This window comes from Rhineura floridana, chromosome 8 (assembly GCF_030035675.1).
Source record: "Rhineura floridana isolate rRhiFlo1 chromosome 8, rRhiFlo1.hap2, whole genome shotgun sequence".
Taxonomy (NCBI): Eukaryota; Metazoa; Chordata; class Lepidosauria; order Squamata; family Rhineuridae; genus Rhineura; species Rhineura floridana.
The window spans coordinates 50,103,438-50,121,471 of record NC_084487.1 but is presented as its reverse complement, the minus strand read 5'-3'; the positions used below and the strand labels follow the sequence as shown (position 1 = coordinate 50,121,471).

General features: G+C 41.0%; 1 protein-coding gene across 1 annotated transcript in view; it reads right to left on the bottom strand.

The window, feature by feature from the left end:
* Window positions 1-11,609: 11,609 nt before the first annotated feature.
* GRIN2B (glutamate ionotropic receptor NMDA type subunit 2B) overlaps window positions 11,610-18,034 on the bottom strand; it is a 326,614-nt gene continuing 320,189 nt past the window's right edge. The window contains exons 11-13 of the mRNA XM_061582819.1: window positions 17,705-17,892; window positions 15,944-16,182; window positions 11,610-13,508 (exon numbers count right to left, since the gene is read on the bottom strand). Of these exons, the coding sequence (XP_061438803.1) occupies window positions 11,610-13,508; window positions 15,944-16,182; window positions 17,705-17,892 (2,326 nt within the window). The remainder of the gene's footprint in view (window positions 13,509-15,943; window positions 16,183-17,704; window positions 17,893-18,034) is intronic.

Genomic DNA, 18,034 nt, shown 5'->3' with positions numbered 1-18,034 from the left:
CGCTGCAGCTGAAACAGAAGCACTGCTCTGTGCACAGAGGAAAAATGTTGCTCAGAAGTAGAGCCATAGGCAATGCATCATTGAATGAGTCTGCAGTGGTCAGGAGTGTAGTCATCCGAGGTCACAGGAAGGCATAGACCCATTACATTTTTGGGACTAGAATCCCAGCCAGGTCCCTATGTATGAGCCAATCAGCATGAAAAGGGAGCGTGTTAGCCACTGAGAAGAATCCTTCTCCTTTCGTGTTGACTGGAGCTAATCATAGTGAAAAGGGGTGAGTCAGCCACTGAGAAGACTCTTCTCAGTAGCTAACACACAGCCTCCCCTTTCATGCTGATTGGCTCCTAGGGACGTCTGTTGAAATGGAATGTGTACTCGTGAGATGACAGGAACAGCAAGGGAGAGAAGGGAAAGTGGAAAAGGGGGCATACCTGTGATGGGGTGTGGCTGTGATTATCATGAAGAGACCCTGCACTTCTGAATTTTCCACTACACTACTGGCAGTGGATAACTGTTGGGTACATCAGTGATGACCTGAGGCATCTGAGATACGCTGTTCACATGCTGACAAACATCTTGCCCTACATCTGACAGTGTCATCCACTAAGAACAAAAGCAATTGGTGGGTTGTGGGAATATCATAGCCCAAGTTGCGGAGAGGGAAATTCTCCCACTTCTATGGAAATATGTTTGGCTAATAAAGAATCCCACAAATCTGAACATAAAGCAGTTGTCCTTAATCTCTTTTATCATGAATCCCACAGAAAAACAATCTGCACATTAGTCATTCCTGTATACAAGGCTAGGGATGAGAATCACTTGAACTAATCAATCAAGTAATGGGGGGGATTTGCTGTTATTTTGCAAGGAGGAGTGTTAACCAGGAGTAGTGGCTTCTTCATTTCTTTTCATATTTTATTTTTGCTGCCGCCACACTCAACTACAACAAAAAAGTATAAAAAATAATGAAGCCATCCTCTTCCACCAAAGCTAAAGGTAACTCTCCTTTCAAGGAGCATCCTGTCCCTTGAAAATTAGAGAAATAGATACCCAATGTTGTCAACTGCAAACAGGGCCATAAACTTGGGCAGTCATTTGGTCCCACAGCACTACTTGCCTTCCAAATCCCAAATCTAGCTATCTGTACACTATAAGGGTACTCTCAGTCAGCTCTCTTTCCCCACTTTGTTTATGTAACAAGCACACACCATTGATGCACAGGACTTGTGAACTCTAAAACCAATCTTTCAGAGGTAAATAGCTTATAATGGGCAAAAGAACAACTCTTTCCAGTAGGGTTTACTTTAGCTCTCTACTTGCAGCAAATTTCACAAATTAATGGCCACCATTAAACCAGGTTCAAGGTCCTTGTATTAATTACAAAGCCCAGAACGTAGGTCCAGGGTACCTTAGGGACCACCTGAATTGTATATCCCAGCTCGATCATTTGCAGGAACATCACTACTCATCCCCCAAGTTGGCAAGGCTCATTTGACAACAAGAAATCGAGCCTTTAGTGTCATTGACCCAGTCCTGTGGAATGGTCTGCCAACAGAGATTCAGAAGGCACCTTCTGTTCTGGCTTTTAAATGCTTGCTGAACTTTTCTGTGTCTCCAGACCTATGTAGGCAATTGAGACAATATTTTTCCACAAGAGATTTCTGATTTTAATTGTTTATGTGGTTTTATTGTGTTTATATATGTTGAAATATAAACCGCTTTGTGAAGTCTGCCTGAAAAGCTGTATATAAATGCCTTAAACAAACAAACAAACAAACAAACAAGATAACCTCAATACATTCTTATAGCTTTTCAGCTTCCATCTTGCAAACCTTAGCATTCAAATCTACCTGACAGCACAGTTGGAGAAATACCAACGCCTTCTCTGGCTTTAGTCATGGTTCTCCACTCTGTTCTAGCTTCCAGACTTCACTGTAGGTTGGTCTGTACCTTAATTATCAAGAATGGAATTCCCTGTGTCCAGCTCTAACATAATGGTTAGATGGAAGGGTCACATAGCTTGTCTCACATCCTGGTATAGATTTCAGGACCTAATCTCAGGCCCATCACTTGTGCAGCAACAATCAGGATTGCTGCTATATAGGCAGCTGCCCCTGCCTTTACTGTGGGACACTTGGCCCATACAAGAGCAGTTATATGGTCCAGGAACAGGGAGGAAGGCAAGACTGCCCCACTTCTAGACAGCATCCTGTGATTTTGGCTTGCCAGGAGGGTGACTCGTACTGGAGCCAGGAAAATGAAAAACATGGTTTGTGGTGCTGCTACTGAAACAAATAGATGGGACCGACTTTAAATTGCTTAATAAATGAAAGAGACTAACAACAGTCTTTTGATACGTATTACATAATGTTACAGTAAAAATCAGTCCAAAAAACCCATGGTAACAGGATGGAGAGTTGGTCAACCAATAGATTACAATTAGCAGTTTTCCATGGGGAATAATTCCATAGGGGATTATTACTAAGCAAGTTCTTTCCAGAGCAGTAAGAATTTAAAAAGGCACAATGCAAATCTGTATACTTCTAACCAAAAATATAAATTGTTGGAATGAAAAGCTCCACTGAACCCCACTCTAGAAGATTACCAGCTCAGGTCCTAACTACTGTATATGCTACGTTAATTGCATGTTTACTGACATGCATCCATATCCCCCACTCCATTCTGATACATTGTTCAGCAAGCCAAAGAAAACAAAATGTTCATACCCTTGTTCTGCATTTTTGGACAGAAGGATTTGAACAGCTCCTCAGTAGCTTGCAACTGCTGAAGAAAACATCAACTACCACGAGCCCTTTCTTCCTAATTTTTTTCTAAAGGAAAACATTCTAAGGCTATTGCTTTTGCACACCACTATTGACAGTCTAAAACAGTGGTTCACAAACTTTTTTCTCCATGGACCACTTGAAAATTGCTGATAGCCTTGCCGGACCATTTAATGATTTTTCTGCCTGTTGTAGCAATTGTAATGCTTTATGATTTTTAATTGTATTTTTATTGCTTCTTTTATTTTTTATATTGTATTTTATTGTGTTACAATTTGCATTCTATAGAATTCAAACTGTAATACGAAGAAAAGAAACAATAAAAATGCAATTAAAAATCAATATGAATATTTGTGAACATGATGCGGACCACCTGAAGGAAACTCATGGAACACTGGTGGTCCGCGGACCACAGTTTGGGAACCGCTGGTCTAAAATACATGAACTTGATGATGAGAACATTTGTAGATGACCAAAGATAAAATTAATGGATAACGATTAGGACAGGTCTCTAAGAAAGGAACATCTTTTAATGCAGTGAGGGGGAGCAGGGAGAGAGAGCACTGCATATCTTCAAATAATTAATCCACCAAATGAGTATCCAACTCCCATTGATTTCAATGGGGTTTGTGCAAGAGAAATTTTTTGTGCTGGTGGATTATGATCAACGTCTGCCATGCCACTCAAATGGAAGCTAGACCCTGGGACATTGAATCTTTGGACAATTGGAGTCAGAGAAGAAACTGCATTCTCAGTAGGAGCATGTCAGAAGAGTTAATAGTAGACAAACAGGGCAGTAGCAAGAAGAAATATAGAAAGGCTAGAATACTAGCTATACTTTTGATTTTATTTTGTACCTTTATAAAAGGATGTTGATAAAATTAGAAAGGGCATAAAGATGAGCAGTTAATGATCTGAAGTCTTGTAAACAAGACTTATAATAATAAGCTGTTTGCAGTAATATAACATTAGGTTATTAAAATGAAGGCTGACAAAGTGCCTTTGATAAGATGGATAAGCACCCTCATGAGAGAAAAGCACTATGTAGCAGAGGGCCCTTGAGCGTCAAAGACGGAGCCGATAAGAGCAAGGGATGAAAGCAAAAGGTAGAGCAAATGAAATAAGGAACTATTTGAAACAGGGATGGTGATTATTCAGTAGTAGGGATGGAAATATCTGTCCATTTCAGTTCTCTCACTTTCTCATTTCTCCAATCTTAAATTCAGTTCTCCCCATTTTTGCAGCAATTTGCAATTTTTTTAAAAAAACTATCATGAGAATTGACCAGCATTTAGAGCAAATTTCTCCTAATAAGCACATTTTTGTAGGCTGTTTTGACTAATGTACACATTTTTGCAAGCCAATTTTTGTCTTGTAATGCATTTTTGCATGTTATTTTCACTCATATAGTCATGTTTATGCACACTTTCCCTTAATATATGCATTACTATAAACTCTGGTTGGCGAACTGCATTGCAAAATTCAAATAAGTGCGGATTTCAAAGGATGGCTGTGTTTCAGTTCTCATATTGTTTCAGAAAGAGCAAATTTGATAGATTTTGCTTGAAATGCAAACTGAATCAAAATGCTTGACCTTTCCTATTCAGTAGTATTGTGCGTCAAAGGAAAATCCAGTGCCTTTCTAAAACAGGCATTAGCCACACTAGATGTCTCATTATACTAATAAATGGGGAAGAATCATACATTTGTTTGCATTGGGTCTTCTGACCACAAATCAGAATCTATGGAAAATGGTTATCAATGGGCCAATTTATTTTTTTAAAAATTGCATAACAAGAAGCAAGCTCTGGCCATTTCTCCATGCCTCAGTTGTAAAGTCATGCCAACTGTTTATCAGAGTCACAAGATCATTGACCAAGGAGATATTAAAAATGGTGCTCTATTGTGCCACTGCCTAGTGCCCTAACATGCCAAAATGCAATACCAGTTGATTCCAGGAATGTAATGATCAACATGTGAGTAGGTGAATAATATGATTAGTTATATTTTCTATTTTCATCACATAAAATAATTAAAAGCCTGCCGTTTCTTCAAACAGTGCAGGATGACATATATGGGGTAATCCCATTCTATCCTTCCAACCATCCTACAAGGTAAATTAAACTGAGACCAGCCACCCAGCAAGCTTCATGGCTGAGAAGGGATTTGAAGGCCTTGTCCAAATCCAGTGCTCCACCAGCTACATAGCACTAGCTTTCCTAAACCAATATCTGTACCTTGGAAGGGTGCCACTCAGAAAAGAGATGCCATCTTTACAAGACCCCATACAGAGAAAGAGAGAGGGGGGAGGGGGGAGGTGGTAACCAAAGAATTAGTGTAGATTGGAAAAAGAAATGAGGTGGCCATCCTCTGAAGAGACTTGTACACATATCGGGGGGGGGTATGGTAGGATTTCAGCATGGAAAGTGAGGTCTTAACATGGATTTTAAGTACAAGATCCAGAATCACAAACTGCTACATAGGAGGGCTATTAGAAGAGGAGTTTTCCTTGCAGAAAAAGTGGGTAACAAAGAGATGACCTTTAACAATTTCAGAAAAAGACATATTTTGAAATGGTAGATGTTGCTAATAACCCAGGATAAGGCAGGGAGAGAAGCCTAGACAGCATTCAGAGAAGAAAGAGAGGGGGGGAAACACATAAGAACAGATGATCTAAAACCAGGTATAGTTGATGTTTCCAACATATAATCTCAAACATGTAATCTCTAGCTATCAATACATGTTCTAATTAAGGAAACTATTAACACCCTTTCCTTCCCTCCCGCCACCAGCCCCCAAACCTCCCCCAACATGAGTCCCTTTCTTAGCACACATATAACATCCAGATAAACTTCCCAAACTGGCAAAAGCAACCACTGAAACAACTTCAAACACCACAGACTAAGGAAAACCACAACTCATAAGTCAATGCCCCTTCCCCATGCCTTTGCTTAATAAGGAAATACTGTACATGTAAAAAATTACCCTCTTCCCCCAACCTGAATATAGCTGTTGTAATTAGCTCCTATACATATGTACACATATTTACATACAACCGCAATCAAATAAGCGGATGATATATATGGCACAACATGAATACATAACATTAAAAACAATGTTAGGAAGTGTTGCATTGTTTCTGCTTTGAGAAAATGCATTATAAAAAGAGTCAAAATGTTACTGAAGTATACTGATTTTAATGTTTGGGATGTGTCCATACATACTCAGACTTTTTGCTGAAGTTATGTGGGACCTACACATATTTCAGCTTTTCAGTAGTGTGTGTGTGTGCTGTGTATATGCCAGTGCTCATGAAAGAAATGCAGCCAACACATGGAATAGATTGGACCTTCCAAGAACTTAATGGCAGTATTCATTACAAACACTTGTGATAAATTAAATAAATTAAATGATGTAATGAATGACTGATAACACAGGTTTTATTTTCTTTTGAGCCCAGTTCAAATGATCAAACCGGCATATTGGGTTTGCTGACCACATGGATCCTGCTCAGTTTCACATGTTGTCAAATTGTTATACACTCTACACCCCACTTCCAACGGCTTTGTGGGAGGCATGACAAATGTGGATTGTAACTCTGAGCTGGGTGTGTAATTAAGCGTTGCCATGTGCAATCCTCAGCCTGGATCCACTCACTCTACTAACTCACCATGGAGGAGGGCAATTGACTTTATTTGGAAATGCATTAACTCGGTTAAAATGTTGGTCATCTGAATTGTCAAACGTCTTTGCCTCTAGATTAAGGAATTTCAAGTTACAAAATCTGAAATATAGCTCAGGGGTGCCCCCTGCCCATGCCCCTTCTTGGCTACTGGCCTGTTGCCAAGTTGGTTGTAAAGTGATAGTCTTCATGACATTGCTTCTTTGTTTTTACTGGACTTTGCTAACACAGCATATTCTTCTTTTTCTTGTACTCTAGACTACTTACAGAATGATAAGACTATTCACATTGTCAACAACAAAGGGAATCTGGTAACATTCAGAAGCTGAAAAAGGGGCTTCATAGTATTTAAAATTAAACTTCTGAAAATGAGGTGGTTGAGTTCAGTCTGAGGTTTGTCTTGATGGGTGCTGGAAATGGAAACCCATCTATAATGAAAATGAAGCTATATGCCTAGATCAATAACTGGCGGTTATAACCCTAAACAACTTTTCTAGTGGTGAAGGTGTAGGGAATATTAAGAACAGGATTATGGCTTGGAAGCCTATTTGGCTACAAACTGGAAATAAGCCCTTGGGGGACAAAGCTAGTGTCCCACTAATTACTTTCTTCATATTCGAGCAGTGTCCAGCAGTATAGTGGATGCACTCTACTTGGACAGACCTGGGATGTTCAATATGCAATTGTAGGGAAGCACGTATGGGAGAGGATGCAAACGCAAGTTAGATGGGTTTAGGTCCCTCTTCTACTGTTGCCAGAATCTTAAGGGCCCAATATTTCATGTAGCTTCATGCGCTTATCTCTGATGGGTGTAATGTAATGCAACCAACACAAGTCCCATTTTGGAGCAGGTGGGCAATACCAACCGCAATCATGAATAGCATGACAGCCCTTTCTGACAAGAAGGGATATGCCCATGTTTGCTGATCTAAAGAAACTCACAAGGCAAAAAGATCGGTTTTGGCTATGTTAGCAACAACTTCCTGGAAAACAGTGGAACAAAATGGTTCCTCTGTGCCACTAGCCTTTCACTATCACAGTGATGTCTGTATCTAGAGAGAGGGGGAAATCTGTAGACTTGTACTAAAGGAATTTGAAAAACAACTCCAGCGGAAGGAGGTGGGTTGCAAGAAAACTGCTACGGTACCTGAATCCAAATTGGGACTGTGTTGGATTTTGGCAAGTACAAGCAGATTTACATGTGCAAGGAAGTGAGGGGGGAGAGGAGAGGGGTCCTATTTTTTTAAAAAAAACCTCTGTAGATTAGTGCTGATGCAGAGACAACCCACTTTCTTTGACGCGTTTGTGTCATGCATTATATCCCACTCACCATATTCATGGAGCACCACACATTATGGCAGGATATAACGTAACATGGTGTATTGCTACATTGGCAGACATACCACATCCATTAGAGAATGCCAGAATAAGTTGCCTGGCAGCATGCCATACTAAAGTTTAACAGCTTGGGAAGTTTGCCATTCCCTCCCCCCCTTCTTCCCTTATACTGTTACATTTATTACATACATATTGTCATGGCTCCAGAAGAGTTAGTATTTAGAAAGTATTTCAGTACATCCTCCTAAAAGACATAAGGCAAGGAATACCAGACTGAAAAGCATACCAGTTACATTCTGTATGTTCATGTACAGAACCACTCACCCATGCAAAAAACAAACAAACCAACAAAAACCCACCAACACACACCCTTCGTTCATGAAGGGAAATCAATGTTATGAAATGACAGAAATATTAGGAACACAATCCATTTTTTTAAGAGGAAAAAGAAACTGAGTTTGTGAGCTGATGAACATTCGATTCTGTTGGCCTCTTGTACAAAGTCTTATGTATTTTTGGCAAGTTAAGCAACCAACATCACTGCCTCAATTCTAGCATTAACAGCACCTGCTGCTAAAATTTCCCATCAAGTTCACTTGATTATTTTTAGTGAAATAACACTTAGAATTTCAATTACAAAATCATAATCAGTGTTTGAAGAATCACCTGTGTGTGTGAAAGTGCTCCAACCAACCCTTTTCCTCACGGTCAAATGTCAATAAAAATAAAAATATATGTTTCAAATGAAAGAGATGGGGAAGAAAGCCAGAGGCTCATTTCATGGATCAAGGCAATACACAAGACGCCTGCAAATGGACTGTTGTTGAAAGTCCTCCAACATTTCTGGTTGTCCTTAAAGAAGTCAATTTTCATGCTCTGTGCACACAAATTAAAATTTGTAAAGCACTTTAATGTTATCAAAGCTAAACATTATAAATGTAAACATGTTGTTCAAATTGAGCTAAGGTCAGAGAAAAAGATTGTACAAAAATGTGAATCATAGTGAACCGTCACCCAAAACATAAATCTGGAATCATTCTGAGAGTTCAGTAAGCATCTTTTTGGTTTGTTTTTCAGTTTAATTATCTCAGAAGTACCATTCTCTAATATTTTTGGTTTCAGCCAAGGGATGGAATATTGAAATAGCTGCCAAAGGCAAGCTAATCAATTGGATCAAACTCAGCTGCTTAATAAACCTTAAAAGTACTAGTAAACTGAAGAGGATTCCCAGTCCCAAGGTTTCCAAGCCAACCTAACGTTGCAGAAGTCCCTGTAGTGTTGGGTGATGGTCTAAACTGAACATTCAAAATGATGGTTTGCTTCATCATCAAGGGAAAACAGCACAATGCCCCAGGACCCAGATTCCAAAGAAGGGTTATGGTATGAAGTTTAGAATCAAGCAAGGGAGGTGGTGTGCTTCCATTAGAACATGAAAGCCCTGCTAGCAAGGCTAGAGGTGATCTAACATCATTTTCTAACCATGAAGGAAGAACGTGTTAGGTATTCAATGCATGCAATGTTTTGTCATTCTTCCCCATTTTTATCAGCCTGGGCCCACATAAAACAACCTCCAGATACACAGCCTGAAAGTTGGGGGGGGGACCTAAAATCCCTCTCCTCTCCAAACCTGAATATTCACAAGAAGAGAAGCACTAGTTTGTACAAAATGCAATAGAAAAAAAATGTATTTACAAATGAAATGAATGCCTTCTCAACTGCTCTGGTCAGAGGATTCACTTTATGTTCTGCAGATTGCTAAGCAAGTATAATTTACTTTACAGGAAAAAGAGGAGAGGAACTAAAAGGTGTTCTACTCCTCCAACCATAGAGAGGGCATCATTCCTTCCGTAACTTGCTCAGTAAGTACCGAGGAGGTGGGGGAATCCTATTTCACAAAATGTTCAGGCCCTTCCTCAACCCCATTGACCAAAAAAACCTAAGGCCTTCTGCTGGCTTATATGCAAGAAAGGTATTAAGATAAAGCCAAGTGGGGATATGGTTGGAAGGATACGTGAGAGGAGAATCGGTTGCAGGAAATGCGGCTTGAAAAAGAATGGCTGCTTCCAAAGCTCAGGGCCTGGGCCTGTCCATGCATTCAGTTGTACTGCAATGTGCCCAATATAGTGGAAGAGCACTTTTCACTGTCCTTTCCAGTTAGGAAAGCAGAACAACAGACCCATGAAAAACTGAGGTGCTATGCCACATTTTTGGGAAACAACAATGGACCTGTTGCCCTTACCTGAGGGTTCCTGCTGTAAACAAAACAATCTCACTTCTATCAACTATGTTGCTTTAACTTGAATTTACAATTATTCCTCCTTGGCAGCCAAACTGCTGTATCCAGGACTGTATGCACTGAGAACAGGGCCAGAACAACTCTCAAGCTGCTTAAGCGACACCGCTTTTGCATTTTAGCACCTGCCGATCTCCTCCACAACTCTCTTCCTCCCATCTTTCCACCTCTGCTCTCCAGTCCCCTCCACAATATCTGACGGTTCATCTCCTCATGCCCTGTGGAAGACAAGCCATGTATTTCCACAACACTATAATTATCAAATATAAGTATATATTCAATAAATACACATATACATATGTCTGAGTTGTGCTGGCCCTATTTCCACCAGCGCCAGCACCATCTTCTTCCACTTTCTACTCAGAGGCAATACATTATCAGCAGAGAAAGCCTTTCCGATAGTCTTCTTGCTCACGTTGCATGATGGGCAAGAGGAGGGAACGATGGCTGAGACTTCTCCCTGCTAGATTAAATCCATCAGAACCCTGCTTTCCTTTTCATTCACTGCTGTTCCCTTGTGTTGGAAAGGTTTGCTCTGCTGGGTTTGTCAACTAAATATCTTAGTGATGAGAAATTCATTGTTAGATGTTTCATGTCAATTATTTTTCACATAAGCTTGTGCATTATCCAACCCATATCTGAGATTTGATTATTTTAAAATTAACAAGTTGTTTATGAGTAGTGTAAAACCTGCAACTTTCCCTCCCCTGGGACCCCACATTTGAACTTTCCCAAGGCTTTTGCTAAGAGTTTTGCTGGCATTCACTTCTATCATTCCAATTCATTTTTCAGAAGGGACTTCACTGGGTTACTGTTGACTGGACTACTGGCTAGATCTGCATACATATCAAACCTTCCCTCCCCCTGATAACTATACCAAGATTTCAATACATTTTGTCTTCAGTAGATATATATATATATAATGTATATATGCAACTCCATATTTCAGCCTTTAACCCACAGAGTCTTCACAAAAGAACTGAATGAATCTGTGCATATAATCAACATACAATGCATTAAGTTGATCCCACACTATTCATGTCCCATCAATTCTGCTTAAAAGTACAGATGTAAGAAGACTTACATCTTCTTCATGCCCATTCCATCTCTTCCACTCTGTCTCATGATACATTCTCTCATCTGTACCTTAATTAGGTTCTAAGAAAACCCCAAACTCTATGGACATTGCCCCACTCAAGTGTTGGCCTCTTCACAACCATGTTCTGCCTTTCCCAACTGTGAAAACACAAGCTAAGCTACTAAAGCTCTGACATGTGATGGCCAGGAATGGAACTGTGAGTGACGAAATGAAAAGAGATCATCGGGGATGGGGAATTTGGGGAAAGAAAGAGGTGGCACTTTGCATCAGTGCAGCCTAAGCAGAACTCCAATACTCCACAAAGAAAAAAAGAGTAGCAGAAGAGTAGCAAATGGGAACTAGGTCTGAACCCACCACCTGCCCCTCCCACACACTGCATCCTCCACCATCCCCTCTCATGCTTTTCCGCATCACTCAGACATCAGACTCAATACTGGAAAGTTTCTCATAAACATGCCCGTTGCTGGAGCCATTGAAAGCCCTGGGGTTTTTGTTGTTAGGCACACAGGGGTTGGACTGGTTCCCTATACAGATGTCCTTCTGGAAACGGGCTGGCACAGCCCCATGGAGGGCCGAGACCACCGGCTTGTTGGTGGTGACAATGGCTCGGAAGTCTGGCCTGGCCTTGGGCCCTCCTGCCACCACAGGCTGCCTGAAGAAGTAGGATTTGCTGCCGTGGAGCAAGCACTGGTCATCCCCAAAAGTGGGGATGAAAGGGTTTTGAGTGACCCGGTCGGGGTAGAGCGACTTGCTGAGCATATAACCACCGCTAATTCCAGGATTGTTGTGGTGGTGGTGGCTGGTGGTGGGCACTGAGGACTTGTTGTTGGCAAAAGTAGACTCATTGGCTGGCATCTCAAACATATGGGCATAGGGGCTTCCCTCCAAAAAGCGGCCCTTGTCCTTCAGGCTCACACTGCGGGGTGCCAGGGCTGCATCTTCCTTTTGCAGATCCACAAATGTGTCGTAGGAGTGCTGCCGGCGGAGCTTGTTGCGATTCTTCTTCTGCACCTTGGAGGCAGAGTTGGAAGGGCTCTGAGGATACTTGGTAGTGGAGGTGCTGGTTGCCACGGCCACAGGAGCAGATGGCTGGTCCAGCTCTTGGAGGGAATTGTCCTCACTGATGTCATAGAGATTGCCTGCCTTCTTGCAGGCTTCACACCGAATGCATGGCTGGCGGGTGGAGTTCTGCCCCACCACAGTCGGGGTGTAGTTATGCAGCTTAGATGGGCAACTGCGGCAATAATTAGCCCCAGGGCGTTCCTCCCAATCAAGATTGGTGAGGTTTTTCTCCCATGGTGCTGGTACCCCACTGACAACACTGTGCTTGTGCTCATTGTTTGCTCCAAACTCCCCCGACCCGTGTTTGTGGTGGGTCCTATTAGTACAAGTCCCTGCTCCCCCTATAGTGTCATGCTTGAAGTCATCTCCCCGCTCTTTGTAAATATCTGTCAGATCCACATGTTCCCAGTGTGGTGAGTTTTCCTTAGCCCGAAACTGGTCTAAATAGAAATCCCGTAGCCCTTCCTTGTCCCTGAAGTAGCGCTTGTGGTCAGGGGAGCGGGGACGCCGACGGTAGGCCAATTCAATCTCATCAAACTCTCTCCGTGACTTAGCTGAGGCTGGCCGTTTCTTTAGACTATCTTTATACTGCTGTTTCCGCCGCTTTGCAGCGTTGCCCTCAATGTTGCCATAAGTCACTGTATGAGTTGATATGTCTGAGACATCTGAACGGATCAAATCGTCATGTGCCCCTCCACCACTGTATCGATCATTCTTGAAAGACAACTTGCCATAGAGGTCACTTAACTGGCCATGTTTGGCTGGTGGCAAACCAATATCTAATGGCTTCTTACTGAGAGACCGAGGCTGTGCGGAGAAGGGTTGATTATCACAATCATATAGTCCGTCAATGGAGCTGGCACTACCTATGCTATGGGGACGGTGGTGGTGATGATAATGGTCCTGATAAACATTACTTTCTTTCAGCTGTAGATTGCCAAAGGTCCTTTCTACCTCACTAATGTAATCACTGAAAAGGTTCTCCTCACAGGGGGGGTTGTTATAAGACTTGCAGTCAGAGTGGGTGAAGCTGCGGCGGTGCTCAGAAATATCATAGACAGATGATTCACGGCGGATGAAATCCAGGGCACTTTGTGGTGAGCCATTGACGCCTGAAAGGTTTGCCATGTTCTTTGCTGTTCGGAGCAGGCGCAAAATATTAGAATGGGTATTGTTCATGGTGGCAGTGGGGGAGTTCATTGAAGAATGGCGGTCTTCAATAGCCACTCCATGGATGCAGCTGTAAATACCCTGCAATGGGAAAAACCAAAGAGAGGTTAGCAGTGGAGGACTTCAGCACCAAAGATGCAGAGCTCAGAGGGCTGAGACAAAGAACCTTGTCTTTTGCTAGATAGGATCCTAGAGTGGGATATCATTAAAAAAATGAGACAAATTGTTCTTTCACTTGTTAATCTTTTTTTTTGCAGCTCTTTCTCTCTCTATCCCCTCGCCCCTTTCATCATTACATGAAAATAAATCCAGAAATTTGTTCAAATCTTTATTGAAATTTTATTTTATTTTTCTTAGACATGGTTGCAGATATTCCTGAAAGATTAAATGCGCAGCTCTGGAATGCTTCTAAATCACACATTACTTTTAGATATCCATGTCCCAGCTGTGGCCAGGAGTGCTGTTTATCAGTTACACCTTAACTTATACACCAGCTGCCTCAGTTTGAAGGACTTGGCCACTCTTTTCCACTGCCTGGTAAGCCCTTCAGACAGTTTACAATAAAGCCCTTAAAGATGATTCTGAATCTCCTCTACTGCAGATTCCAGTTGCCCATATGCTGGTAGTCAATGAGTGCTGGGAGGCCATTAAACTAGATCTTGATCCACAGCACTTGCTTCCAGTTTGCTTCTGTGCCTGATTCAAGGGGCTGCTCCCTACTTAGTATACCCTAAATGAGGCCAATTCCTTCCTTTGCAGATATTCTTTAGTTTAAGGATCTTGAAAACAGGCCTGAGAAAACATATGATCATTCAGAAATGTGAGATTGTCAGGCCATGGATTTGAGAAGTACAAAAATATTAGTTCACTTGGCACAGACTTCTGTCCCTCCTCATAGCCTCCAGTCCTTATTAATCTTGATCATAGCTGTTGACCTACAATGCTGTATGAGTTCCAAACTCCACCCTCCACCCAGTCGTGACAAAGAAATCTGAGCCAAATTGGAAAGTTGTACAAAACAGAATTTTCCAGCCAGAATTATGTTATCTTATCTGAGCTTGGCTTTGCCGGTAAAAGAATTCTAAGTACTTCCTGAAAATGGATCACAGTTTCAAAATCAGAAGTCTAAGGCTGTTAAGCAAATAAACTAAAGATAAAAAATGCACATTTTAACAATGTAAGTTCACATTATTACCTCCAAATCATCTTTAATCTCAGAAAGACTCAAACTGGTGAGTTTACAAAATAAAAGACACCTTATGCATGAGCATATCATTTCTCTGTGCAGCATCCCACAATATGATAATATTGGCTGGGATTCATCAATGAACAAATAAATTCTTCACAATAGGCTCATAGCAGGACCTTCTTACTTCTGGCGTCCTATGGAATGCCTTCCCCAAGGAAGTTCTGCTTGCCCCTTCATTGGTTAGTTTTTCCTACAATCTGAAGGCTCATCTCTGCAAGCATTTGGAAATAACTGAACATATCAGACCCTGAGCTGCTGTTTTTATGTTTTAATTTTGTAATTGTGTATATGGCTACAGTATTTGTTGTGTAGCTATTGTATGCTGCCCTGGGATTGTCACTGATGAAAGGCAGGGGCAAATAAATCCAGTAAATAAATAAAAATATGTGAGATAATGAAAGAGAATTTTGGAATTCAAGCTTATGTATAATTGAGACAAAGGAAATTCACGCAGAAATTACTTGCTAAGGGGAAAGCTCAAGACAGGAATGGCCTTTTATTATCTTTCAATGAAATCTGCACTGCCCAGGGGCGAGGCGGAGGAGGAAGTTACCTAAAGTCACAGAGTTGTCCACCAAGCTCCACTCCAAAGTAAAAATCCCACTGCTTGTTTTGAGTCTTTCACTATGTTAATCCAAAATATTTTGCCTGAAGCAAAGTTTAAATGGTGTGCCACTCCCTGCCCTACACTAGGCCCAAGAATTTGAAAACTTGCTGTACCATTCGGACACCAGTTCCTTTCTTCATCCACCCACTGAGCTTGGAAAAGTTACTTTTTTGAACTACAACTCCCATCAGCCCAATCCAGTGGCCCTGCTGGCTGGGGCTGATGGAAGCTGTAGTTCAAAAAAGTAACTTTTCCAAGCTCTGCACCTCTCATAGTGCTGTTTGAAACAGGTTGCTTCAGCATGGCAGGAACACCCTTGGTCTTTCAGACGAATGACCAAGAATGGAAGAAAACTTCTTTGCATCTGATTACAGACATGGCCTAGGCCACTGCCCCCCAAAATATAATATTCTCCCAAACTTTCAAAATCCCATCATTTTCTGTAGATTTTCTCTCTCAAGGCCAAATGCCTCTTCCATTCCATATGAGACCAGACATGTCAGCCATAGACAGTGGAAGTGATGAGAAAGACCATTTGAGTGTAAAAAGCAGAATGGATAAAATTGCTAAATAATACTGGAAGCAACTTCCTGTATTGGCTTGGATAGGGAGAACAATCATGATGATGACTTTTCCTTCCTTGAGGCTGAAAGTACTCACCCTGCTGATGGAGAAGACAACACCAGGCTTGCCAGAGCAGACACCCATGAAGCAGTGGCGGAACTGCCAATAGAAGAGATGCTCACAGATGAAGGTGATGAGGCTGAGGGCCATGGCTGCTCCCAACATATAGAAGACTCCTGCCATGTTATCTATATCCAGCTGGCTGCTCATTACCTCATTCTTCTCATTGTGACAAATGCCAGTGAGCCAGAGAGCTTCAAGCTCCTCCATCTCCCCTGTAACAGACAGGTGGGAAGGAATAAAAGTGAACATTAGTCAGTTAACACACCATCCATTAAAGAATGAATGGAGCAACTTTGGAAATTTGCTGCTATGGCCAAATTAACCCACTACCTGAGATTTAGACAACAAACACAAAAGATATGATACTTTTCAGAAAAGTTGGAACAGTTTTGTTGAATATAGCAAAAATAAATGGTTGTGGCCAAATGTAATACATCAATTTGTATTGGACTAAGAATGATAAAAATAGTGTTAGAATAAATTAGTAATGTTGTGTCTTTGGCAGGATGTTTTTTTCTTCATAACAACAGCATGTTGTGCTTTGTTTAAGCTTGAAATATTATAATAGATTATAAATGTTGATACATTGTAGTGATGATATATATGTAAAATAAAATAAATAAATACATAAAACATTTGATGAAATTTAAATGCAAGAACTAGAACAGCAAGAGGGCTTTTCCTTTCATGAATTATTACTTTAAAGCCTTCTTAATTTGAAAAATGCTATACAGTCTTCATCCTGGTCCCCCCTCCCTCGCAAAAAATATTTCTGATCAGCCACTACAGGTGAGAAAATGAGGCTGTTTGCAACGTGCCAAAACCTACATGTGAGTCCATGGCTCAAGGGGGACTTGAACTCAGTTTTATGAGATCACCATTTAGTCTGCAATTCACTGGACTATCTTGGGTGTATAATATATTTGGTAACTGTGATGCAAATGACAGGAAAATATCACTGCCAACTTGGCATCATGGCCTCTACACTTGCTGTTAAATCCAACATTCGAGTAAGTGTCTTTAAACATTTTGTGATATATGCACATAATAAACCAGCAGGAGAGGAGAGGAGTATACACCATGTCCACAAATAAGGCAGAGTGAGCCTAGGGTTATTTTATAGAAGGCTCTTTATTTTGGGATAAGATTTTTTTAAGCAGGTAACCACCTTTCCATTACCTTGTGCCATTTTTAAAAAAAACTTAATTTCCCCCCACTAATGCTGCTCCTCTACTGCTAAAAGTGAAAAGACTGACAAGTAATTCACTCTGAGTTTTATCTCAGAATTCCCAAATCTCTTTAAAAAAAAAAGAAGGAATCAGCTTCCTTGACCCTCCATTCTCCCAATTTTGTTTCCATTTAATACTGGATTTACCTTGGCATTAACACTAGAAACTATAACAAGGTGTGTATGTGTGTGTATCCAAAGATTCTCATATTTGTTAATTTTTGCATTTAGAACTTATAACCTATGTTACTTGTTCTAAAATGCTCTTTGAAATGTCTAAAGTTCCTCTTAATGCTATTTCTGATTGAAAACCACCTTGATAATTGCCACTGGAGAGCTTCACATAAATCAATGTAAATAAATAACAGCTATGAGGCAGAACTTCCACAATATATCAGAAGTTCATAGTCTTTGAGTAACTCAAATTAATAGGATTACCACTGATTAGTTTTTAAACATGAGAGATAAGGAGGGAATGCTCCTAGCTTCTCATCCAGATCACTTACCATCACCAAAAAGCTGTAGGATTGCAAGATCCACTTGCCGTTTCCAGCCTGAATTCTTTTGGATGGCAATGCCATAGCCCGTTGAAGCAAAGACCTTTCCACTCCCAATTGTTACCAGCTTACAGCCTTCATCTCTGCCAGCCATGTAGTTTAGCACAGCTGCATCATAAATAAAAGCATCCAGCTTCCTGCATGGTGTCAAGAACCAAAAGAGAACATAGTAAAGAGAAAAGTCCATGTAAAACCTAAATAATGTACTGAGGGAAGCACAGAACTGTGTGACCTCAGATAAGCAAACACAGAGGAAGCCATGCTGCACAACTGCAGAAT